The 27,016-nt window shown below is 50.9% G+C and overlaps 1 protein-coding gene and 1 pseudogene across 5 annotated transcripts in view; both read right to left on the bottom strand.

Annotated features, from left to right (window-relative positions):
• Positions 1–27,016, bottom strand: part of ARHGAP44 (Rho GTPase activating protein 44) — a 136,676-nt gene that overhangs the window by 60,866 nt on the left and 48,794 nt on the right. For all 5 annotated transcript variants that reach the window (XM_066364911.1, XM_066364912.1, XM_066364915.1 and 2 more), the window contains exons 2-4: positions 13,116–13,155; positions 12,661–12,765; positions 6,929–7,005 (exon numbers count right to left, since the gene is read on the bottom strand). In XM_066364911.1, the coding sequence (XP_066221008.1) occupies positions 6,929–7,005; positions 12,661–12,765; positions 13,116–13,155 (222 nt within the window). The remainder of the gene's footprint in view (positions 1–6,928; positions 7,006–12,660; positions 12,766–13,115; positions 13,156–27,016) is intronic.
• On the bottom strand, positions 5,771–5,870 carry LOC136395975 (U6 spliceosomal RNA; annotated as a pseudogene).

Below are 27,016 nucleotides of genomic sequence, written 5' to 3'. Positions count from 1 at the left end.
GCTGTGAGCCCTCCATCTGTAGGACGGACGGTCCAGCGGGGCCACTCGTGGGAGCACTGCCCAGTTCAGTGTCTTTGGGTCTTTAGTTCATTCCTGTTGGGCTGGCCGGACACCTCATAGAAGACTCTTCTAATACATGCTTAGAAAGTAGAGGCCAGAGGTCTGCATGTACCCTTCTCTGGGGTCCCCCCCGTCAACAGAGGCTGTTTTATCCCCTCCAGAGAACAACTCTCAGGAATTCAGCTGGGATTAGGGGTGAGGGGATGAGTCTCCCAGAGGTGAGCCACATGCTGGTGTTGAGTGATCCGTGTGGTACCTGCCTAGCTGTCTATTCATAATATTTCAATCGCTTCCCTGTCCCCAAAGCCCTCCCCCACTGCCAGAGCTGCCTGAGACCCCCATCCTGAGCCTCGTAAGTGTTTCAAAGAGTAAATGGTGTCACTTCTCTGTATTTCCTCCGTGGGAGTCCGATCTCGTGAGCCTGCTAGAAGTCAGTTCCCAGCCGATCACATGCTTTACAGCTCACCTGTTGCTGCTCTTGTCTTCTCTCGTTTCTCCTGCCTTTCTTGGGTTTATGTCATTTAAGGGGGGGAAATCTCTTTGTTGTAGTGGATTGGGAAGGGTTATTAGATGTGTGTGTTCAGTTTATGATCTTTACCGAGAATCCTGCCTCTCTTTACTCCTGAGCCTGCTGTGAACGAGTTAGGTGTGACTCTTGGAAATCACGTGGGATGTCGTGTTTATCCACCTGAGAGTCTCTGCATGATAAACAGTTAAGTTTATTCCATTTACATCTCCAGTGATTCAAGATACATGCAGCAATTACTAGTGCCTTCATTTTCTGTCTTCTATTTAGTATGCTTTTCTTTACTTATTCTTTTTTCTCTTTTAGTCTTCTATTTTTTTTCTATTTTATTTCCCTTTTTATCCTTTTACTAGTATTGAAGTTATACAAACTATTTCTAGTCTCTTTTGTGGTCACTTACTTTTCTCACAGGCACATTTACCTTAAAGGTCATATCCTTACCCTCCTTGCAAACAATGTAAGAAGGTCAAACATTAATTTCCTTCCCAATGTTTTCGTGTTATTATTCTCTAGTATTTTAGTATCACTTTGCTTTAAACTCTCACCAAATCAATCATTATTCCATCACTACTGTTAATTCAACATTTATTTATATTTATTTACGCTGAAAGGGAGCAGAATACACCACCTGCAATACACCACAAGGGCACAAGGATTATTTTGAGCCGAAGGCAACTGAGAGGAAGTCGCTGTCACGCCTCACTTGCCTAAACGCAGCACATAAATTGGTAAGGGTCCCTCTTCCCTCTCTCTACCAAGAAGGACACAAGTTAATCACCAGAGGTAACTCTAGACTCTTATCAGCCTAGAGAAATAACAAACTTTACTAATGACCTCTTATCTTCCGTAAGTTTCCCCCTACATTTACCTTCCCATAATTTGTTGCCCTAGAAACCCAAATTTCTCTTCCTTTGTTTTGCCACTTCTCTAAAAGTTTTCTTAAGATGCTGTATAAGCCCAAGTTCTCGCCAGCCCTTTGAGTTACTAATGACTGAGTTCTCTGTGTACACACTGCACAGGCAGAGGCAGATTAAGGTCGGTTGAGGCCCCAGGCGCAGAAGAAAATATTGGGCCCCCCTTAAAAAAAAATAGAGAGAGAGAGAGACAGGGAAAATAAAAAGACATGTTAACCATATATTTAAATAAATAAATAATATTATGGACGGTTCATGTTAAAATTGCACATAGGAAACCAAACTTGGTGTTATTAGAAAAAAGTATAAAGTTGGGGTTTCACGGGGCCTTTCGGAAGTTGGGGCCCAGGGCATGTGCCCGGTGTGCCCGCCTTTAAATCCGCCTCTGTGTGCACATGGTAATAAAATTGGCATGTTTTTCTCTTGTTCATCTGTCGTTTGCCAATTTAATTTGCAGTGCCACAGTAAGGCAACCTAAAATGAGTAGAGAAAAAAAGAACTTTTTCTCATCCCCATACCACATTCACTTTAAAAAAATTGTTTTTATTGAATTGACTGGGGGTGACATCAGTTAATAAAATGATACAGGTTTCAGGTGTAGAATTCTACAACACATCATCTGCATGCCCCATTGTGTGCTCCCCACCCCCCATCGAGTCTCCCTCCATCACCACCCATCCCCCTCGCCCTCCCCCATCGAGTCTCTCTCCATCACTGTCCACCCCCCTTGCCCTCCCCCATCGAGTCTCCCTCCATCACCGTCCTCCCTCGCCCTCCCCCATCAAGTCTCCCTCCATCACCGTCCTCCTTCGCCCCCCCATCGAGTCTCCCTCCATCACCGTCCACCCCTCTCGCCCTCCCCCATCGAGTCTCCCTCCATCACCCTCCATCCCCCTCGCCCTCCCCCATCGAGTCTCCCTCCATCACCGTCCTCCCTCACCCTCCCCCATCAAGTCTCCCTCCATCACCGTCCACCCCCCTCACCCTCCCCCATCGAGTCTCCCTCCATCACCATCCACTCCCCTCGCCCTCCTCCATAGAGTCTCCCTCCATCACCATCCATCCCCCCTCGCCCTCCCCCATCGAGTCTCCCTCCATCACCATCCACCCCCCTCGCCCTCCCCCATCGAGTCTCCCTCCATCACCATCCACCCCCCTCGCCCTCCCCCATCGAGTCTCCCTCCATCACCGTCCACCCCCCTCGCCCTCCCGCATTGAGTCTCCCTCCATCACCGTCCACCCCCTCGCCCTCCCCCATCGAGTCTCCATCACCCTCCACCCCCCTCGCCCTCCCCCATCGAGTCTCCCTCCATCACCGTCCACCCTCTCGCCCTCCCCCATTGAGTCTCCCTCCATCACCGTCCACCCCCTCGCCCTCCCCCATCGAGTCTCCCTCCATCACCCTCCACCCCCTCGCCCTCCCCCATCGAGTCTCCCTCCATCACCGTCCACCCCCTCGCCCTCCCCCATCGAGTCTCCCTCCATCACCATCCACCCCCTCGCCCTCCCCCATCGAGTCTCCCTCCATCACCGTCCACCCCCCTCGCCCTCCCCCATCGAGTCTCCCTCCATCACCATCCACCCCCCTCGCCCTCCCCCATCGAGTCTCCCTCCATCACCATCCACCCCCCTCGCCCTCCCCCGAGTCTCCCTCCATCAACATCCACCCCCCTCGCCTTCCCCCATCGAGTTTTCCTCCATCACCGTCCACCCTCCTCACCCTCCCCCATCGAGTCTCCATCACCCTCCACCCCCCTCGCCCTCCCCCATCGAGTCTCCCTCCATCACCACCCACCCCCCTCGCCCTCCTCTATCGAGTCTCCCTCCATCACCGTCCACCCCCCTCGCCCTCCCCCATTGAGTCTCCCTCCATCACCGTCCACCCCCCTCACCCTCCCCCATCGAGTCTCCCTCTATCACCGTCCACCCCCCTCACCCTCCCCCATCGAGTCTCCCTCCATCACCGTCCTCCCTCGCCCTTCCCCATCGAGTCTCCCTCCATCACCATCCACCCCCCTCGCCCTCCCCCATCGAGTCTCCCTCCATCACCCTCCATCCCCCTCGCCCTCCCCCATCGAGTCTCCCTCCATCACCGTCCAGCCCCCTCGCCCTCCCCCATCGAGTCTCCCTCCATCACCGTCCAGCCCCCTTGCCCTCCCCCATCGTGTCTCCCTCCATCACCGTCCTCCCTCGCCCTCCCCCATCGAGTCTCCCTCCATCACCGCCCAGCCCCCTTGCCCTCCCCCATCGAGTCTCCCTCCATCACTGTCCATCCCCCTCGCCCTCCCCCATCGAGTCTCTCTCCATCACCGTCCAACCCCCTCGCCCTCCCCCACCTCCCTGTTTCCCTCCTGCAATCTCCAGTGTTGTCTGTGTCTATAAGTTTTTTCTTTGCTTAATCCCTTCACCTTTTCACCCAGCTCCCCAGCCCCCCTCCCCTCTGACAGCTGTCTGTCTGTTCTCTCTGTCTATGAGTCCATTTCTATTGTGTCTGTTCATTTATTTGGTTCGTTAGGCGCCATCTTGCTATTTCTTTTAAATGTGATCTTGCCACATGCATTTCATTCCATTTTTCTGGACATAACCTATTTCACATAAACTTAAGTAGTTCTTTCAGTGAAAAGATATGAGTAGTAAGTTCTCTCAATCTTTGCCTGAAAATACTGCTATGCTCCTTGAGTAATAATTTAGTCTATCATAGAATCCTCTATGCTTATATTTTTGCTCAATACTTGAAGATTTACCCCCATTATTTCTTGATATTTATTTCAGCTGATGAGTCAAGAGTCTGTTATTAGTCTCATTGCTCTTTTATATCTACTATTCATTTTCTCTGCTTAAATCTATTTATTTATTTTTCCTTTGGTTAATAATCCCCAGTTTTACTACATTGTGTCCAAGGGTAAACTTCTTTGTGTTGATCTTAATCAGGACGTTCTGTGCTTCTTAAATCTAAAGACTATGTCAGGGGTAGTCAACCTTTTTATACCTACTGCCCACTTTTGTATCTCTGTTAGTAGTAAAATTTTCTAACTGCCCACCAGTTCCACAGTCATGGTGATTTATAAAGTAGGAAAGTAACTTTATAAAATTTATAAAGCAGAGTTACAGCAAGTTAAAGCAAAGTACTTTATGTCGGATTTTCGCTAAGTTTGGAGGAATAAGTCTTTATAAAACAACTTACTATAGCTAAATCTATCTCTTTATTTATACTTTGGTTGCTCCACTACTGGCCACCATGAAAGCTGGAACGCCCACTAGTGGGCAGTAAGGACCAGGTTGACTACCACTGGACTATGTCTTTCTTCAAATCTAAAACCTAGAAGAGAGAAATTCAATCACAAATTTCCTTCTCCAGATCTTCTTCTCCAGGCACTACTGTTGGACACAGTTTCGTATTGTATCAGCCGTGCTGCTCTGTTTACTAACGCCGACATCCTTGTCTCTCACCCCTCACTCTGTTCATTCTAAGTGGTACCGTCAGACCTGTTGAAAGCTCACTAATTCTCTGCAGGGGTCAGCACACTCATTAGTCAACAGAGCCAAATATCAACAGTACTACGATTGAAATTTCTTTTGAGAGCCAAATTTTTTAAACTTAAAGTATATAGGTAGGTAGATTCCTTATCGAGGTAGTGCCCGCACGTGGTATTTTGTGGAAGAGCCACACTCAAGGGGGCAAAGAGCCACATGTGGCTCGCGAGCCGCAGTTCACCGACCGCTGCTCTATGGGAATGCAATTTTCACTTGATCACCGTTAAGTTTTTAAATGATAATAAGTATAATATGAATTTTAGAAAGTTCAGTTGGTTTTTTTCTTTTGATCCTGACTATTCTTTTTTCTTCACACGGTTTGATTCTTTCATCAAGGTTTATTTTGTCCTTAATTTTTTATTTACTTTATTTCATTATAAAAATTAAACTTCACAGGGTGATAGGGGTCAATAAGAGTACACAGGCTTCAGGTAAACGTGTTTATAGCATTTGAACTGTTGATTATGTTGTATACTTGAATGTATATCATCCAAAATCAAATCATCTTCCGTCACCTTATATTTGTCCTCTTTCTCCCCTCCTCCCACCCCTCCCCCACATTCTTCTCCCCCATGTCCCCCTCCCCCGGCCCTTAATTTTTAAACTGACATATAACATTGTATTAGTTTCAGGTGTACAGACCAGTGACTCTATCTCTGTCCACGCTGCAAAATGATCACCACAATAGTCTAGTTAATATTTATCACCAGAGATAGCTACAAAAGCATTTTTCCTTAAATATCAGGAATGCTTCCCAAATTCATCCCTGTCCAGGGGCCGTGCAAAACTTCTCTGTATTGTTCCAGTGTCAATATACACGTTGCCAGAGCAAACAGTGTCCTCACTTAATTCCCAAATTTCATTTTAAACTTAATGATTTTATATTTCCTTTCATTCTGTTCTATTATTTTTAGTTCTGAGGGCACTGACCCCCCCCCTCCCCTACTCATTGTGCCGGCAGAGTCTCTCTCGGGTCAATTCTATTTTTAGTTTGTTTTTATTATGAGCCCCAAACCAGCAAGTGTTGCTCTGGGAATCCCATGAGTTCTGACAGCTGACACGAAGAGGATTCGTATTTGCCTTTACAGGCGCCCTAGGGATTTAAAAAATTTTTTTTTCTCTTCTTTTCCAACTGAGAGGAGGGGAGATAGAGAGACAGACTCCTGCATGTGCCCCGGCCAGGATCCACCCGGTAACCCCCATCTGGGGCCGATGCTCTGCCCATTGGGGCCATGCTCACAACCAAGCTATTTTTAGTGCTTGAGGCAGCTCCACAGAGCCATCCTCAGCATCCGGGGTCAATGTACTTGAATCAGTTGTGCCATGGTTGTGAGAGTGGAAGAGAGAGAGAGAAAGACAGAGAAAGAGAAAGGGAAGGGGGAGGAGTGGAGAAGCAGATGGGCACTTCTTGTGTGTGCCCTGACCAGGAATCGAACCCAGGACATCCACACACCCAGCCAATGCTCTACCACTGAGCCATCTGGCCACAGCCTTTTACTTTAAGATTTTTTTTTTATTGATTTTAGAGAGAGACAAAAACATTAATCTGTTCTTGGATGTGCCCTGACCAGGGATCAAACTGGCACCCTCTGTGCATCAGGCCAACGCTCTAACCAGCTGAGCTCTCCGGCCAGGGCTGGAGCCCTAGGGATTTCTATTGTCCTTCAGTCTTATGTTAACTTCTCCACTTGGGATTCACCTCATTGCACGGACAACAAATATAACTCTGGAGCCGGAGCTCTGCTTTCCCACTGGCAACGTTTTCTTCCCCCCCCCCCCCATAGTCCTGGCCGGACTGACGGGGCCCTCAAGGCTCCCCTCAGCAGTTCTGGTCCCCATTTTACGGGTAGGGACTTACCTAGATCTGGCAAACCCACACCCGGTGTCACCTTACCCAAGAAGTGTGTCATCTCCCAGGATAGCTGACCCTTCCATCAAACACTGAGCCAGTGTCGTCAAAGGCAATTTTTTCTGAAAAGGTAAAAAAAAAAAAAAAAATTGTCATGAAAACTCCTTTCAACAGTCACCTGCTTACTCTAAAATAGCAATAAGTCAAATACATGCTCACCTAGATACTATACTAGCTAGAAACAAGGTGACTTTAAAATACATTTAACACCAAAGAAATTATAAGATGTAATGATGGGGGTTAGGTTCAGAGAAGGCAAAATTCAGAAAACTAAAACTGAATGAAATTTGCCGATTTGGAAAATAAACCTAAAAGTTTGCATGCTGCATTTTCACATAAAGTGGAATAACAGCAAGGAGGAGAGGGAGAGGGGGGGGGGGAGAGGGAGAGAGGGGGGGGGAGAGGGAGAGAGGGGGGGGAGAGGGAGAGAGAGGGGGAGAGAGAGGGAGAGAGAGGGGGGGAAGAGAGAGAGGGAGAGAGAGAGAGAAGGAGAGAGAGAGGGGGGAAGAGAGACAGAGAGGGAGAGAGACAGAGAGGGAGAGGGAGAGAGAGAGAGAGGGAGAGAGGGACAGAGGGAGAGAGAGAGGGAGAGAGGGAGAGAGAGGGAGAGAGGGAGAGACAGAGGGAGAGAGAGGGAGAGAGAGAGGGAGAGAGAGAGGGAGAGAGAGAGGGAGAGAGAGAGGGAGAGAGAGAGAGGGAGAGAGAGAGAGGGAAAGAATGTCAAGGTGGTATTAACAAAGATCTGAGCAAGGCTTTCCTTTCCAAAAACCACTGGCACCAGAAAAGAACGGATTAGCCCCATTTTACAAACAAGGCAGATCATGTCATGGAAGAGAGAAGAAAGCGCTCACATACAATTACCACACAAAGAACGTAAGCTTAAGAGAAAGGCACACCCCAAATAAGACACAGAGTAGCCAACAAGCGCGAGAAAAGAGGCTGCACATCCTTAGTCAGCAGGGAAATGCAGATGAAAGCCACAGCCAGGATACCGCCCCACAGCAGGATGGCTGAAATAGGATGAATAATATATATTCCTTAAAAATCAGAAAATAAGTATCGGGGAGCCTGTGGAGACATTGGAGCCATCATGCTTTGTTGGTGGAAATACACAACGGTGAAACACTGTGGAAAAGTCTGGCGGTATTTCAATAAGATAAATAACTGTCAGATGGCCCAGCAATTCTACTCTTGAGTAGATACTCAAAATAATTGAAACCAACAAAAAACATGCGCATGGATGAGAACGGGCCTGGATTCACAACAGCCAAGAGGTGGAAACAGCTCCAACCAACATCATGAATGAATAGATAAACAGATGGGGTATATCCACACTGTGGAATATTACTCAGCCATCAGAAAGGAACGAAGTATTGTCTCTCACTGATCTTTAGAGAGAGAGGAAGAGAAAACACCGGCTGGTTGGTCCTGTTCTACTTATGCATGCCGTCACTGGCTGTTTCCTGTATGTGCCCTGACCAGGGACTGAACCTGCAACCTCAGCATGTCGGCACGCCATTCTAACCAGCTGAGCTACCCGGCCAGGGCCGAGAAGGAAGTCTTAACACGTGCTACAACAACCTGGGTGAACCGGGGGAAACATCACGGTAAGTGAAGTAAGCTGGACACAGAAGGGCCCCTCCTGTACGGGTCTATGGATAGGAAATGTCCAGAATAAACAAACCCGTAGAGACAGAAGGAAGTGGATTAGTGAATGCCGGGGGGCGGGGGGGGGGGGGGGGTGCTGGGGGTGGGGAGGGAAATGGGGAATGGTTACTGAAGGACTAAGGGGTTTCCTTTCGGGGTGATGAGAATGTTCTGAAATTCGATGGTGCACAGAATTGTGTGTGGGTTTCTACGACACATGATCTGTGCACTGCATTGTGTGCCCCCACCCAAAGTCCAGTCATCACCTGTCAGCCTGTGTGTGGCCCCTTCACCCTTGACGCCGCCTCCACTTCCTGCCTCCGGTAACCACCTACTGGTGTCTGTATCTGTGAGTTCCTTGCATCCACTTTTCCTTGGCCCAGTCCTGGGTCGTGACCCTTCTCCTCACCTAACAACCACAAAGAACTAGGCCCTCACTTCAGTATCTGAGGCAGTTCGTAAGTGTTCGTGTTGCCCATTAAATCTTTCGAAGTGTAACTTTAGGGGGGAAAAATGAAAAATTGAGCCTTGGACATTTTTTTTCCCCCTGCAAGTCCGGGATTGTTAAATATTTTAAGTAGCTCTTCAACTTCCTTTTTTTTTTTTTTTTTCCAGAAAGATCATTTATTCAGTTGCTGGAGGCTAAGAAAAGAGTGCTCAGCTCAGGAAATCACTGACAAGATGAAGGAGCACTTGAAATCCGGGCGTGGACATCACTGTTCTCTTCCCGCTTGAGCACCTGCTTCCACGAGAGGCTTCTCCCAGGTCCACTGAGCGGGTGCCTAGACCAGGGGTCCCCAAACTACGGGCCACGGGCCGCATGTGGCCCCCTGAGGCCATTTATCTGGTCCCCGCCGCACTTCTGGAAGGGGCACCTCTTTCATTGGTGGTCAGTGAGAGGAGCATAGTTTCCATTGAAATACTGAACAGTTTGTTGATTTAAATTTACTTGTTTTTTATTTTAAATATTGTATTTGTTCCTGTTTTGTATTTTTACTTTAAAATAAGATATTTGCAGTGTGCATATGGATTTGTTCATAGTTTTTTTTTATAGTCCGGCCCTCCAACAGTCTGAGGGACAGTGAACTGGCCCCCTGTGTAAAAAGTTTGGGGACCCCTGGCCTAGACTGTATGTGCATCGCCACCCCGGGGCGCAGCCCTCTGGGCCGGACCACAGCACAAGCCCGTCCTCCCTGCTAACACAAGCCCACACTGTGTGTGTCCCCGCAGGTGAATGAGGGGCGGTCATGACAAACCCATTTCTCTCTGACATCCATTCGCCTCTCAGCAGACAGGTAGGGAGACATATAAGAAAACTTATATGTTTTGGACAAGATTTTTATCTCCCTAATAAAAAAAAAAAAACATCCTCTGGCCACCCTCACACTTCCTGCCTTGGCCTGGTCACCTGCGGACAGAATGCCTGGGGCTGCAGCCGCATCAGGACCAGAGGGGAAGGCCGAGCACTGAGGAATTCTGAACCAAAGCTGATGAAGGAACCTCGGGACCGCTGCCTCGGCCGGTTAGGTGGGATGTGAGATAGTAAGTGCCTTGCTGTTGAGGCTACCCTCGAATAATCGGTGTATGTAATTAACTATGTTTTTTCTATTCTTTATATTCTGACATCTGGGGTCTTGTGAAGCCTGGAAGAACTGCCCCTTCCCAGGGTTAGCCAGGTCCTAGAGCAGGGGTCCCCAAACTACGGCCCGCGGGCCACATGCGGCCCCCTGAGGCCATTTATCCGGCCCCCGTCGCACTTCCGGAAGGGGCACCTCTTTCATTGGTGGTCAGTGAGAGGAGCACATTGACCATCTCATTAGCCAAAAGCAGGTCCATAGTTCCCATTGAAATACTGGTCAGTTTGTTGATTTAAATTTACTTGTTCTTTATTTTAAATATTGTATTTGTTCCTGGGTTTTTTTGGGTTTTTTTTACTTTAAAATAAGATATGTGCAGTATGCATAGGGATTTGTTCATAGTTTTTTTTATAGTCCGGCCCTCCAACGGTCTGAGGGACAGTGAACTGGCCCCCTGTGTAAAAAGTTTGGGGACCTCTGACCTAGAGAGAGTAACTAACTCTCCTGGGGCGGGTGCCTTTCAAATGCAAACCAACCAATCCTGAGAGCCCGCCCTAACCACCTCCTTCCTGGGCTCCTCCCTCCCCAGGCCACCGTCCACCTGCCGGAACCATCTCCTGTCCCAGACAACTCCGGACAGCCCCTGACCCACCGCCGGCCAGGACGATCCCCACCGGCCAGGCCTGCACCTGCTCACCCTGCCTCAGCTGCGTCCTCCCCTGGAAGCCACAGCGCAGGCTCCGGCCACGGTTTCCTCCCCCAGCTTCCTGACCGAGCCTGGGGCTTCTCCGCGTGGCCCCGAGGGGCACGGTGTGCCCCCTCCTCTGGGGCCACCTAAGTGACCAGCGCTCTTCCCAGTGCCAGCCATCCCCGGCCTGTTGGCTTTGCCACAGCCCCGATTTTCTATGAATACACCGCTTTGGATCACTCAGATAGCCAAACACCTCCTTAGGGAGATCATGGGCGGGACCCTCCCTGCAATTAAAGCTCCACAAATCTAGGTCGTTTTACCTTCTCCCAATACTGCCCGCAGTCATCGGCACGAAGGCCAGCGTCAGCCTCAGGAAGGAACATGCGGCCGCTACTCTCTTTTATTTCGATTTTTAAGTTTTATTTAGAAAATGAACTTGAACACGGTGACACTGATCAGTAAGAGTACACAGGTTTCAGGTGAACATTGCTACAGCATTTGAACTGTTGTTTACGTGTGTACCCATCGCCCAAAGTCACCATTTTCCGTAGATGCTACTCTTTATCCAAGACCTTCTGTATCGTGGACGGGTTATTTTAAAGACAATGCTTCTTGTAGCAAAAGAAAGGAGGGGGCTCAGAGGCAGGCCTGGCTGAGGCCCCGCCCAGAACTGCTCCTGGAGTCTCAGGTCAGAGGCTTCTTTGATTAAAGGGGTTCTCTTCGAAAGCACTTTTGCAAACTCTCCTTAGACTCTTCAAGTCCCCCTTCGTGAAATTCCTGATAGACACAGAGTGATTCCCGCAGGCAGGTTTCAGAGCCGTGAACATTCTATTTCCACCACACACAAGTGAGTGCCCGCTGGAGATACCAGGGAAGGTAGAACCGGCAGGAAGGAAATGGGGTGACTGACCGAGCGGGTGGAACAGGCTCCCGTCCGGCAGCACCAGACGGGACGGAGTGTCGGGCAGGGGACACTACCTGACAGTCCACAGAAATGAGGCCCGCATGAGGGGGGGGGGCGGGGAGCGCTTTGCGAGACCACCAGAAAATGAAACTGTCAACAGTGATTCTGGGTCAGAAAACACTCAAGACACCAAACATGTCGATTATAAACTTAAGGAAAGAGGGGGGTGGGGAGCCCCTCAGGACTGCATGTAAAGCCAGGGGAAACATCTCTGGCGGAGGTTAGGGGGATGGGGATGGGGGGGTTACATTTGCAATAACTGTTTTATCCCAAGGACTATCCAATGGGATCACCTTGTGCCACGCCTGTTACCACAGATGTGGGTTAGACACAAAGACGTTAGAGTGCGTTCATTTACCGGGTTCTCCTTATTGTTTCGTTATGGCAAAAAGACCGCTGGCAAGGGCCTTGACCTCCAAAGCCACAGTATAATGTTTTTCCATGAGCTGCGAAGCTATTACTGAGGCGAGTGGAATCTATGCATGAGCTGAAGGTCGAGGGCAAAGCTCCCGAATTGGGGGACCTGGGGCTACCCCTGCAAGTCACCCGGGTGCCCCGGGCTGGGGAGGACAAGGAGAGACACTGCACCTTGCCTGGTGAGGGCAGAGGATGCTTCAGGCAGGGCACGAGGGCAGCAGGACTCTACCCGAGGTCGAGTCTAAGACAGAAGGGACTGTAGAAACAGGCACTGTAGACATGGCCCCGGAGCAGGACCCCTGTCATCATCAGCAGGCAGGCAGTCAGGGGCCCGGGGCTGTCAGGGGCCCGGGGCTGGGGGGGGGCCGGGGCTGTCAGGGGCCCGGGGCTGGGGGGGGCCCGGGGCTGGGGGGGCACTTACAGAGCGCTTGTCGGCCTCCGCTCCCTGCTGGCCCTGCAGACATGCTGTGAGCTTCTTGTGTGTGCTATGGGAGACCTGCTTCACCAGCTCCAGCCGCTTCTCCACCTGCGGACAGAGCAGCGGGGGACGGCGCTGGGGGAGGCGTCCCGGGTCCGCGCAGCCACGGGACAAGAGTCTGACCCGTGTCCCTGCAGAGGCCAGGGCTGCTGGGGACACCGTGTCCAATTCTGGGGGGCTGGAAAGGGGGTGATCTCAGACGATGCGACTGACTGGGAGCCACGGAATGAAACGACTCGAACCACCTCCTAAAGTCTTACCCACACTGGTAGTCACAGTGCAAAGTGCTATCCTATAAAATGCTGGGTCTCCAAGTGGAGTTTAAACAGCCGTGGGGAAGGGCTGGGTTTTAAAAGGGAAGATAGTTTTGGTGTCTGTCAGGCCAACAGCAACCTCACCTGAAGAAGGTCTTCGCTCAGAACTTCAGTCTTTTCTGCCCTGAAGAGAAAAATTAGAAACATATCAGTAAAAAATAATAATAATAATAATAATCAATCAATCAAACAATCAGCCAGTTGGAAACACAGTCTCAGACTTACGCCCTTCTGTCTTCACTTACGGAGAGGTTAGAAAAACAGAGACATGAGGAGCAAAAATTTCTAAGAGAAAAATACGGACCATACTGAAATACACCAGGAACCTTAAGATAACTGCAAACGTGATGCTCGGGGAGAGTCTCCTGCAACAGAGGAGCCTGGATGGAGGCAAACAAACTCATTTCTTGTCTTCTCGTTCATTTTTTAAGTAACAGCATCGAGCAGGTGCTCCCCCCTACACCCCACACCAGAGGAGCGGCCCCAACAGAGACAGCACTGAGTCCTGCTGACGGAATAAATGGCGATTCTGAGATCTGGCCACAAGTGCCAGCCACTCCCCCCCCCCAGCCCCCCGGCGAGTGAGGCACTTGACCCTGAGATGTGACCCGTTCAGGAAGAGCCCTTGGGTCCCGATCAGCCGGCTCGCAAGCCCAGCCTCACACGAGAGGAAAAGGCAGGTCTTCTTTGGAGGAGAGCACTTCCGATGTCCGGCCTCAAGAGTCCCAGGCACAAGGGTCGGCCAGGGGTCCCTCTCGCCCAGGTGTGCTCTCCCTCTCCTTGCCATGCTGACACTCTCACAAACACACACACACACACACACACAATGCCAGCTCGCAGGAAAACAAACCACCGAGACTAAGGGAACAGAGAGAGATGAAATAACATAGAGCCCAACTGACTGAAATGACCAAAGATGGTGGCGCACGTATAAAACACTAAAGAAGGAGTGATGTATTAAACAATCAGCGACAGGACTTTCACTCCTCTGAACAGGAGTGAACACAGTGCCTGCTCCTCTAAGGACAAACCAAACCTGGGGCGTTCCATCCAAAGCAAACACAAGAAAGCTGCAGGTGGAGAAAGGGCAGACCGGCTAGGAACCTCTGCCTCCAGGAAAGGCGTGGTGGGCTGTTCTTGCTTCATCTTTTCCACAGTTGCGGCTTCAGAGGCTGCGCCCTGAAATGCCCGTGGCTGCAGACAAAACAACCCCACAAAAGCCCGGTCTCTGCAGCCAAGGGATCAGGAAGTGAGTTAGTATTTATAGACAGTAACTGCTCACTCCATTCAGCCAAACACGACGGAGGACACTGTTTTCCTAGGCCACCCACAGGAGCTAAGTAAGGCTGGGGAGGACGGAGCCGCCCTCGCGAGTTTGTAATGGGCACCCGACCCTCTGTGCTCCTCGCAGCCAGGAGAGGAGCACCAGAGATAAGTATGTATGAAGCCGGCCACTGGTCACCACCCAGCAGCGACGACGGAGACCGCCCGGGTCTGGTCTGGACTTCCACCATCACTCGGTGGACATGGAGCGCCCTTCCCCCTGCCCTTAGAGGTGGGGTCGTAGGAATCCCAGTGGACAGTCAGGACTTACACCACCATCCAGTGGTAACAGGGTCACCCTCTTCCACAGCATCAATGAAAGTCAAGAGGCGCTCCTCCCTCCCAGCCCGGGGGGGGGGGGGGAGGCAGCGAAGACCAATCAGGGAGCCAGAATCCCCAATCCCACCCAGCCCGGGATAAGGTAATAAGTAACAAGGACAAGAAAGTCCGAGTGGGGAACTTAGATTTCTACCCCCACTTGGCAACAGTAACAAAGCAAAATTCGACCTTCCCCAGCCGGCTTTAGATAAAGCCAGCTGAAGAGCCAGAGTCTCATAATATAATGTTTACACTATCCAGATTTCAATAAAAATTTGCCATTATGCCAATAGCCAGATAAATTTCAAATTGAATGAAGAAAAAAAAAGACAACCAATAAATGTCAACAGCAGGATGACCATGAGATGTTAGAACCGTCTGACAAAGACTTGAAAGCATTTGTTACATAAATGCTTCAGTGAGCAGATATGACCACGCTTGAAAATAAACAAACACAGAAAGTCTCAGAAGAATGAAATGAAAATTCATTTAGAGCTGAAAAGTGCAATAATCTAAGTTTTAAAATCACAGTGGATGGGGTCAACAGCAGAGTGGGGGCAGCAAAGAAAAGAATCAATGAACTGAAAGGCCCAGTAATAAAAAATTTCCTGGTCCAAAAACCAAAGCAAAAACAGACCAAACAAACAAATAACGATGAAGCAGAGATCGACTCGTTACAAACCATTTCAGGGAATCCACCAACATGGCAACATCCAGGAAACTGCCACGTTCTTTGAATTTTACATCGCTAATAGTTTCAGCACCTGTTGCTCCTGGTCTATTCACCCAGTCCAGCCTGGGCGCCACAGAGTGGCCATGGGCCACAAGATCCTTGCAAACCTGTCTATTTACACAGTCCAGCCTGGGCCCCACAGAGTGGCCATGGGCCACAAGATCCTTGCAAACCTGTCTATTTACACAGTCCAGCCTGGGCCCCACAGAGTGGTCATGGGCCACAAGATCCTTGCAAACCTGTCTATTTACACAGTCCAGCCTGGGCCCCACAGAGTGGCCATGGGCCACAAGATCCTTGCAAACCTGTCTATTCACACAGTCCAGCCTGGGCGCCACAGAGTGGCCATGGGCCGGCCACAAGATCCCTGCAACCTACGCTCCTCTCCGCCATCTTCCCCTCCCCCTCAGCACACGCGCCGTCCTCAGCATTCTCCCCAGGTGCCTCCCTGACTCCCTTTTGTCTGATGCCCACGAGGTGTCCGCTGAGTGCTGTACAAGCTTTAGGTTGCCGCTGTAAAATGTACCCGGGATGTGTTCTCATCAGGTCCAGGAGAACACGCCAACATAGGACTGACTGTCGTGAAGAAATGCAGACACACAGATTCCTATCAGGAGGACAGCACACCCTGCAGGCCACGGGGCAGCACCAGGGCCCGGCAGGAGGGGGGAGTCAGTCCACGGGGCGGCACCAGGGCCCGGCAGGAGGAGGGAGTCAGTCCACGGGGCGGCACCAGGGCCCGGCAGGAGGGGGAGTCAGTCCACGGGGCGGCACCAGGGCCCGGCAGGAGGAGGGAGTCAGTCCACGGGGCGGCACCAGGGCCCGGCAGGAGGAGGGAGTCAGTCCACGGGGCGGCACCAGGGCCCGGCAGGAGGGGGGAGTCAGTCCACGGGGCGGCACCAGGGCCCGGCAGGAGGAGGGACTCAGTCCACGGGGCGGCACCAGGGCCCGGCAGGAGGGGGGAGTCAGAACACGGGGCGGCACCAGGGCCCGGCAGGAGGGGGGAGTCAGTCCACGGGGCGGCACCAGGGCCCAGCAGGAGGAGGGACTCAGTCCACGGGGCGGCACCAGGGCCCGGCAGGAGGAGGGAGTCAGTCCACGGGGCGGCACCAGGGCCCGGCAGGAGGGGGGAGTCAGTCCACGGGGCAGCACCAGGGCCCGGCAGGAGGGGGGAGTCAGTTCACGGGGCGGCACCAGGGCCCGGCAGGAGGGGGGAGTCAGTCCACGGGGCGGCACCAGGGCCCAGCAGGAGGAGGGACTCAGTCCACGGGGCGGCACCAGGGCCCGGCAGGAGGGGGGAGTCAGTCCACGGGGCGGCACCAGGGCCCGGCAGGAGGAGGGAGTCAGTCCACGGGGCAGCACCAGGGCCCGGCAGGAGGGGGGAGTCAGTCCACGGGGCGGCACCAGGGCCCGGCAGGAGGAGGGAGTCAGTCCACGGGGCGGCACCAGGCCCAGCAGGAGGGGGGAGTCAGTCCACGGGGCGGCACCAGGGCCCGGCAGGAGGAGGGAGTCAGTCCACGGGGCGGCACCAGGGCCCGGCAGGAGGGGGAGTCAGTCCACGGGGCGGCACCAGGGCCCGGCAGGAGGGGGGACTCAGTGCAGGATACATAGGCGAGAGCCTCTGTCGTGACTCTCCCAGTTAAGGGACGGGTGGATCGGGGAAGCACACTGAGCAGTGTAGGACGGGGCAGTTTGAATAATTAGGATGTGCTCTGGGCTTACAGGAGGGGCTCCCCATTATCCAGTTCCCGGCCCTGGGGTGACTTAGGGCAGGAGGATAGTATCCAGACTGCAGGAGGCGGGGAAGAGGCGGGCGGAGGTGTGGACTCTGCACCCCCCAGACGGGCCTGCAGGCAGGTGACTGGCGCTCTCTGGGAATCAGCTGGTGCTGGAGGGACAGTCTCCCCCAGGTAGTGCGGCTTCACAGGCCACAACATCCAGAATCCAGAAAATAAGAAATCATAGTTCATTCAAACACTCATTCATTAAAAAATAAAAATAAAATAAAAAAACCTGGGAGGTGATATTATCCCCATTTAAAAAAAAAGGGGGGGGAGAAAATGAGGTTACTGTAAATTGTCACTGTCTGATTATAATATGCCAAAGGCCAGTCCCTGGACCTATCGCATGAGACCCAGTTCAAAACTTGTCTGAGTCAGGAATTCTGAAAGAGGTTCCGCAGTGTTCTACACAGGCGGCCAGCCAGGTGATTCTGGTGCACACCAAGAGACCCTGGCGAACAGAATAAAGTCCAAGACCCATTCTCTGGAAACCCCACTGTGAGTCAACATATTTATCTCGTCCCTGTCCTCCAAACCGTCCCAGTTCCTCTAGGCCCGGCCCTCTAGGCCATGAGACAGAACCCAAGTGTTCTGCGGGGTCATCTGCAAAAGCTGTGCTATTCTGATGAAAAATGAACAGGACACGGCTGTCAAGCTCTGTCCCTTCTTCCTGTTTTGGATACAGATGTGAGGGCAGGTGTGGCAGCAGCCATCTTGTCACCATGGAGGATTGGCAAGGAGAACTGCAGAGACGTCAGACCTGGCATCCCTGGGCCACTGACCCACCTCCAACAACATCCGACTGGACTTATTTCTGAGAGAGTTAGATCAGAGTAAGAAGGCTGGTACATTTTCATTATAAGTCCTTTCCTATTACTTAATCTTTTTTTAAAAAACTACACAGCCACCTATTATTTTGATTTTTTTTTTTTTTTTTTTTTTTTGAGGGACAATACCTAAGGCCACTGGAGATCTGGGAAATGTGTTCCTTCTGCACTGGTGGAAGCATTAAACTGCACAAGTTTTCCTGAAGGCATTCTGGTAACAAGTCTTAAAAGCCGGAAAAAAAAAAAAATACCTTCCTCAAAGTCATTTCAATGGAGGAACTCCCCCTGTAGAAATTATTGAGGATGTAGACACAGATTTAACTGTAAGAAATGTCAGAGCATTCTGCACAGAGGTCTACGTTTGTACTCAATCTTTTGTGTCCAGCCCTTCACCGTATGAATATATTGGGGGGAAAAAACAAAGATATTCCCCAGCATCCAAAGGGGATTGTTTAAATGAACAGATTTTCATGTAAGTATTAAAAATGGTAACAAATATTGCCGATGTGAAGGTACTGAAGATACATTAAGCAAAAAGGGGCAAGCTACAAACCAGTATGCACAGTAACAAAGTTACACATATGAATGAATGCAGAGGAAAACAAACAGTTACAGCACACATCCAAGTACTGCGGGCCAGTCTCCTGTCTTTCCCGTGCTGTGATAAACTTCCGATTCTTCCACAGTAGACAGTGTAGGCATTGTAACATGTAGGTTACCAGGGATCGGGGGCCGGGGGCACAGGACGTATGGTTTCGTAGTTATCAAGTTTCGGTTTTGCAGGACGGATGCATGGATCTGTGGGTGGACGGTGGTGATGGTAGCACAAAAATATAAATGTACTTAACACCACTGAGTGGCATAGTTAAAATTGATTATGGCTGTACATTTTTTGTTGTATGTATGTTACCACAGTTAAAAAAAATAAAGAAAAAACAATGAAGACAGTGAAGATAAGCTGTATGGTATTATAATGATGGATGGACGTGTGTAAACATGCATTTGTCCAAATCCACAGAATGTACCACACCGGGGTGAACACGAAGGTCAACTCTGGACTTTGGGTGATTATGATGGGCCGATGTGGGTTCCTCTACAGCAGTGGTAGTCAACCTGGTCCTTACCGCCCACTAGTGGGTGTTCCAGCTTTTGTGGTGGGCGGTAGCGGAGCAACCAAAGTATAAATAAAAAGATAGATTTAACTATAGTAAGTTGTTTTATAAAGATTTATTCTGCCAAACTTAGCGAAGATCTGACATAAAGTACTTGGAAAGTAATTATTATTATATGCTTTAACTTGCTGTAACTCTGCTTTATAAATCTTATAAAGTAAAGTTACTTCCCTACTTTATAAAGTTACTTCCCTACTTTATAAATGTGGAACCGGTGGGCGGTTAGAAAATGTTACTACTAACAGAGATACACAAGTGGGCGGTAGGTATAAACAGGCTGACTCCCCCGGTCTGTAGTATTGATAATAACAATGTACCACCATCGTGAGTGATGCTGTTAACGGGAAAGACTCTGCACACATGGAGATGGGGAAACCTCTCTGCCTTCCTCTCGATTTTGCTGTAAACCTAAAACTGCTCTAAAAAATAGTCTTTAAAAATAAAATGCATGACAAAATGATGTAAATTGGGATGTTTTTATGCCACATGTGATACATGTACGTACACACCAAATTATCAATGACACACATGAACACCACCAAGGTTAACCACATAAATACATTTATAACAGGAGTTGTGAAAGTGATGCATATATATATATATATATATTGATATTTTATATTCTCTTCCGATGTTCCTAGTCCCAAAATGGGAAATTCTCCCGTTGGTTCCAAAATATCCAGGCATTATTTTACAATCTCTTAACACAAATCTTATTAACCCTTCACTGCAATAATAGGTATATATGCATAATAACACACATAACACACACATAAATAGTATGAAAACAGTATTAATATAAATTATTACATAGTGCATTCTTATGCATATATGTATAAATGTCTCTTTTTTTTTCTCTCACACAATGTATCATACATGCACCAGGGCTGTGAAGAACAGAGCTTTTCCCATGATTTTAGAAGTGGTTTTGGGGTGCAGGCAAAATGGTCTTGGCGTTTATCTGATCTCTGTTGTTGTTACGGGCTCATATGTCTTTCCTTCAAATTCCTACGTTAAAGAGCTCACCTCCAGGACCTCACAATGTGACTGTGTTTGGAGACAGGATCTTCACAGAGGTGATTCAAGTAAGGTCATTACGCAAGCCCTAACTCTATAAGACTGGTGTCCTTATCAGAAGGGAGAAGATGGCCACCCACCAGCCAGAGATAGGGGCCTCAGCGGAATCGGCCTTGGGACCACCTTGCTCTCAGACTTCTGGCCTCGGGCATGGGCGGGGCCAGGGGGGTGAAACAAGCCTATTGTCATCGGTGGGTCTGCAGTGCACTCTGTGATGGCGACCCAGGCACACCCACGCGGGAGCCTGTCCCTCACCTACCACTGTAACCCCTTTGTGTCACTGCGCATTCTGAGGGCTCTGGGGACTCTGTGACTCTCAGGGTGGAGCAGGACGACCCCGGAGACGGAGATCAGAGTAAAAAGCCTGCACGCACTGTGACAGCATCCCCCGCCCGCGGGTCTGGTCCCCCGTCGGTCGGGGCCACATGGCTGCTCCGGTCTGGTGCCCAACGGAGCAGGGCCTGGTGGGTATGCCCCAGAACGACCCCCCACACGAGGGAGGGGAGCTAAACCCGGGGGAGAGGAGGCCCCAAGCCCTCACGCAGGGCACCTCCCCTGAGCTTTGTCTCGGAAGGAGGGTCCCCCGAGGTGAAACTGAGGAGCGGATCCCTCCTCAGTAAGGACCGGCCAGGGACTGGCCAAGGGCTTTTTCTGGCCTATGGTTCTGGGCACCGTTTTAAAAATAACCCTATGATGTTGTCCAACGGAAAGTGGCTTTGCTAAGTATATGTTTCCAAGGATGCAAATCTGTGACCATAGAAATGACCACGCAGCCAGGCACAGAATCCCCGCAGGACTTGCAGGTTCAGCCTCGGGGAGCCGGTTCCCGGGGGCGGGACTTTCGAGACCATTCACCGTGGCATGAGGACAGGGCGCCAACACGGGCTCATCCCGCACTCACCCCTGGCCTGGGCATTTCTGGCAGGGCAGGGCTCAGAGAGACCGACAAATGCTATTTTGCTAAAAATGCCGTGATGACCTCTCTGAGAAGGAAGAAGATGCTCCATCTAGACAAAACCTTGATGTCCATGCTTGAGGTCTCTTGTGCCGTCCGTCCCTACCCCCCTCCCAGGACCCCTTACCAACAGACAGGAAGGGAGAGATGAGAAGCATTGATTCTTCATTGCAGCACCTTAGTTGTTCAATGATTGCTTTCTCATATGTGCCTTGACCAAGGGGCTACAGCAGAGCGAGTGACTAAAGCCAGCAACCTTGGGCTCACACCAGCAACCTTGGGCTTCAAGCCAGTGACCTCTGGGCTCAAGATAGCGACCATAGGTCATGTCTATGATCTAACGCTCATGCCAGCAACCCCATGCTCAAGCCAGCAACCCAGCATCCAAGCTGATGACCTCAGGGCTTCGAATCTGTGTCCTCCGCCTCCCAGTCCAACGCTCCATCCACTGCGCCACCGCCTGGTCGGCCGTTAGTTCCTTCTTAGAACTGTTACTGAACATGTTTCCTACTGTATTTAGATGCACATTCCAGATCACGCTCCCATTTCCTGTGGCCCCAAATTCTTTCTCAAGTGCAACTCAGTTAATCTCCAAGCCACACTGTGAAGGCTCCCGGGGAGACATGCAGCCTCGAATGAAACTAGGCGGACCGTGGTGCAGGCTGGTGCTGAGGGTTAGGGAGTTCATCCCTTCCCCCTTCAGGATGCTGGGGGGGGACGTCTGAAATACCACAGTGAAACCTTCTGTCCCGGGGGGCTTAGCACGCTCTCTGCTACTAGGTGCCATCAGCCACGCCGGCACAGGAAGGCTTCAACCAGGTCCCTGCACAAGAACAAGCTTCCCTGGGAAGGACAGGAGGCGGCTTATAAGGGACTTGGGGAGAGAGTCTGTTCTAGGATTTAAAAAATGGCTTTGCCACTTAATTAGCATCATAGGATCAAGGTTCAGAGAAGTGAGGCAACTTTTTTTTTTTTTAATACAATCTGGAAAGAGATGGGAGAAGGTGATTTTGTTTAAAAGAAGTGTTTTCATTATACTTCGATTGATACATTATTTTAAGAACACAAATTACTGTTGGAAAGTAAATCTCAAAATATGAGGAAGGCACAAGGCTATGCAGAATATGCCCATAGACACCTCCTCCATCCCCCCCCCCCATCGTCACGGGCAGCACCTTTATTCATTAAAAACCACCAGAACAAACATTTATTAAGCCATCACCAAGTAGCCTGTGATGCGTTAAAACCTGACATTCATTTTTCACTTTCCCAACACCCCAGAGTCAGCCAGGATTATTAATAACATCATTTTATTGACGGGGGTCAATGAGGTTCAGTGTGTTTACGTAACCCATCCAAAGTCACAAAGCTCCGAGAAGCAGAGTACAAACCCCATCTGAGCTCAGAGCCTCTCTGTTAGTACAGCTTTCTCAAAAAATCTAGAAACGCTAGCTACCCCCAAAGTGCCTTCAAAGTAGAACTCTCGCTGCGGAAGGCAGTGCCGGAGAGAATGCAAAAACACACTGCACCTGCTTCACAGCCGCTCAAGGCTAGCTTTTGATATTTTTCTAAATAGCAGCAAATCACAGCTCTGGGGCCACCTACAGGGAAGAAGAGCAGAAGGACATTTATCTTTGTGCCCGGCAGACTTCTGTTTTCAACCGGATTTCTGTTTTCACCTGCCCTAAATTCTCTGAAGCAGCCCCCCTCCACCCGGCCACGGACAATATGACAACTCCCATCCCCGCAGCCAGAACTGCCTGGGAGAAGGGATGAAGACAGAGGATTAATTATTCTCGTGGGATTTTAAAACAGGAGAGGATAGTCAACTGGGTTGGACTGCCAATGGACCATCTGGAGAGAAACTTGCAGAGCTGGAAGTGGGGAGGGCAGGGAAAGACAGGATGACATGGGGAGGTGGCCCCGGGCTCCCGTGGAGATGCACTGTTTGGGGCCATGACACTCACTCAGCCTCAGGAGAATGTGGCTGACACCCGCCTACGATGCACTCCCCTTCCCGTCCTGCAGCATGGGGGGGCTGGTCTCGTTTTATTCCGCATTTTGCTATCCTGGGCTTTGTCCAGAGCTCTAACATAGGTCGGGTTTTATTATCCACACCCCCACCCCGGGCATGTCAAAGCCTTACAGCCACATTCCTTCTGTTATTGACTTTTCTGTGTCGTGACAGCAGTTTCCACATAGTCCAGGGCTACACTGGATATTTCATCACAAGTGTCCCTCAAGGGTCCAACATCAATGGACTCCTTCATTAGGCTTCTGTAGACAAAGAGATCACCCCCCATTGTAGATCAATTTTAATAAGCAGTCTGAGCACATACTAGGGATTTAGAATATATATATATAATTGATATTGGACCCACTGATTGACTGATTGTTCAATGCTGGTGGAACAACTGGATATCCATTTGGAAGCATTCCATCGCTCAGACCGCACAGAAAAATAAACATCACATGGATTAAATAATTAGTTGTAAAAACTTAAAATGATGAAAAAATCAAGGCTGGGGAAACGAAGAAATCAAGATGTAAAAAGATTTGGGGACACAAATTTCTTAAACTGCTATGAAAAAAACATGAGAATAAATGACGAAGGACAGACCTGAAGAAACATCTGCAATGTAGGTAATAGAGAACTCACTTCCCCCGGCAAAGGTTTCCAGGGCACTAAACACAGCCCAGGGTGAAATGTATATAAGAACTCACTTCCCCCGGCAAAGGTTTCCAGGGCACTAAACACAGCCAGGGTGAAATGTATATAAGAACTCACTTCCCCCGGCAAAGGGTTCCAGGGCACTAAACACAGCCAGGGTGAAATGTATATAAGAACTCACTTCCCCGGCAAAGGTTTCCAGGGCACTAAACACAGCCCAGGGTGAAATGTAAAAGACTTTTCTCCTTTCCAGTAACAGGCCTCAGACATCTTTTGATGCATCTATATTGAAGTCTACCTAACTTTTCTGTATCGGCTATGTTAGATGACACAAATTATATCATCGTTTAACCCTTCTCCAACTGATAGATCTTTAAGACATCTCAGTACTATAAATATGTATCCACCAACATCTTGTATATTGGTCTTGGTGAATACCTATTATAATACTGTCAAATGGAAAAAGGTTACAAATTATAATATATATATATAATTCTACCTTGGTTTTAAAAACAGGTGTATACACACACATATGTACAGAGAAAACAAATTAGAACAAACACACCAAAAATTATTACCACTGGGTACAACTAGATAACTGCACTGAGTCACACATTTCCTTTAGACTTTTATGGGGTTCATAATTTTTCTACATAAATTAATCATAAAAAAAATAAGTATGGGTATGAGTAATACATTCTGAATGGCGGTATAAGGCATTACCCTCAGTTTATAACCAGGATTTCAATCAGTGAGGTGCCTTTTCCCACTTCTGGTTCCCAGCTGCGTTCCGGAGGGCGGATGTTACTGAGGAAACAGCCTCCGGGCGGGAACAGGGTCCTGTGTGCATCCGCGCCGCATACGCGGTAAGAACTGAAGGGCTGGGAGGAGTCCCGCATTCGCTGTCACGGGAAGTCGCAGCACAGAGAGCATGCGCGGCTGCTCTTCCAAGCAGGTGCAGGGGCGGCTGTCTCTGAGCAGACTGGGTGGTCAAAGCTGTGGGTCCACAAAGGACAGACTGAGGCCGAAGGGTTCGCCCGCAACACCTGCGGAGGTGCTGTAAGCATTCTCGAAACCCGGTCTCCTGGGGACCTCTGTTCTTCACCCCAGAAAGAACGGGATGACAGGCACAGCTCGGTGACACTGCGGGAGGGGATCCAGCCCCCTCAGGAAAGCGGGTATCACAATAAAGTGGGTCCTGTTCCTTCTGCCAGGAAGAGGAGGACCTCGCCTTTCATTTGCAGACACCGCAACTTCTGTGATGCACAATCAGAGGAGGTCTTCCTGTAGGGGAAGCCGCCCGAGTGCTGAGACTGCAGAGGCTTTGAAGGCATGGTGGACATAATGCAGAGGACAACTAATTATTCCCATTCGGAGTTGGTCTATTTGTCCAATCAGAGTGCCTTCCGACACTGCTGCTCCGCCTCCTCACTCCACAACCTCTGTCCACTCGCTCCTGCTGCTGCAGAAACATCTGGCCTTTCGGTCAGGGCTTTGGGATAGCTGAGCGCACTCACCGGCGGGCAGAGGCGGAATGCGATGCGACTGGGCGTGCGTGTGTGTGCGTGTGCGTGATGCCTAAGCATCGTGGAACCTGTGGTCGGTAACGCAAGATGCTGCTCCTGGCCTGGATCAGACACTGTCCCCACCTGTCTGAATAACACGTTCAGGTGATGTGGCTTCTCCATGGCGGTTTTTACAAAGATCGCTGGTTGGCAGGAGGGTCACGCGGCCGAAGGGTGAGAGTCTGGGAGCGCCGCCTGGGGCCGGGCTTGGACAGGGAGAGCAGGACCAGAAGTCCTGAGATGCCAGGCTCACCGGACATCCCTCTGGTCCGTCCCTCCTCAGCCATCCCGGGTCTTCAGCTCCGTCCGGGGCCCCGAGCTGTTAGCTTCCTAAACTCCCGTTCAGAGACACCCCGTGGCCACTGAAGTGGGTGCTGGCGTTCCCCCTGGTCCCGCTCACCAGCCGCTCAGTGCACGCTCCCCTTGCTTGCTGACACTCAGGAGCTGCTGACAATCCCCGCCTCCCTCCCCCCACCCCCCACCCTGAGGCCATCTGGTAAAGGCTTCCCGCCTGCCTGGTCACCACCATCGTGACACACAGCATTTGTTTCTAAATCCGGCCTTGTGCCCTTGACACACGCAGAGGAAGGGAGCCCTGCCTCCTCCCCACTCTGCCCCTTGCTCTGCCAAGCCCTTGGATGCCCTGAGGAGAGAGCGCCAACAGGCCGCGTGGCTCGGGGGAGACAGAGGCACAATTAGTCCAGACCAGAGGGAGTCAGTGGGGAAAGGAGCGAGAAGTCAGGGCCGGGGTGGGGGAAGGGACAGCGTGAGCTAGGGTCAGAAAACCCGGGGAACTGAGACAAGAGGTGGGTGAGCAGCCAGGCGGAGACCCAGGGCAAGTCCACCAGGGGCAGAGAAGCAGGTGGCAGTATGCGGCAGCTGAGTCAGGGAGCAGGAGGTCTGCAGAGGTGAGGGTGCCGGGAGCTGCGCGGGGCAGTGGACGTGCGCCATGCGGCAAAGCTGCCGGGCGGCAGGGGACAGCCGGGCGGTGGAGTCGTATGTGCGGCGGGTTTGGACGGCTGAGGCCACCGGCTGCCCCGCGCAGGGCTGGCCAAGCATCTACCAGTGCCCCGGTGCCACCCGCTCTTGCCCAGCTGCCTGGAGCCGCCTGTTTCCCCTCCCTCCTCACATTACCACCTCTGTCCTCTCACCTGCACACTCTCCTGAATGGCTCACTGCACCGCCCCTCTCAGCATCCGTTCCGCTCTTTTCTCTCCTCCCCTCCAGCAGTTTGGGTTTCTGCCACCCTCCCCCCGCCACCACGCCCCTGGTAGATGACCAGTGAGGGTCCCGGCCCTGGGTAATCCATGACTCTCCCTGTTTCAGCCCCTTCAGTGTGACCCTCCTGCTACGGAACAGAGAGAGCGCTTCCCAACCCTTTCTGGATGAAATGAGACATTTTACTTATGAGGACCACCCCTGTATTATAAAAAGCTATCATTCGGGAACAGCCGGGTGGAGGAGAAGCACAGGGGCGTGGAGCAGCCGGGTGGAGGAGAAGCACAGGGGCGTGGAGGTGGAGGAGAAGCACAGGGGCGTGGAGGTGGAGGAGAAGCACAGGGG

Source organism: Saccopteryx leptura, chromosome 2 (genome assembly GCF_036850995.1).
Source record: "Saccopteryx leptura isolate mSacLep1 chromosome 2, mSacLep1_pri_phased_curated, whole genome shotgun sequence".
Taxonomy (NCBI): Eukaryota; Metazoa; Chordata; class Mammalia; order Chiroptera; family Emballonuridae; genus Saccopteryx; species Saccopteryx leptura.
Note: the sequence above shows the minus strand (reverse complement) of the source record. Positions and strands in the feature narration are given on the sequence as shown.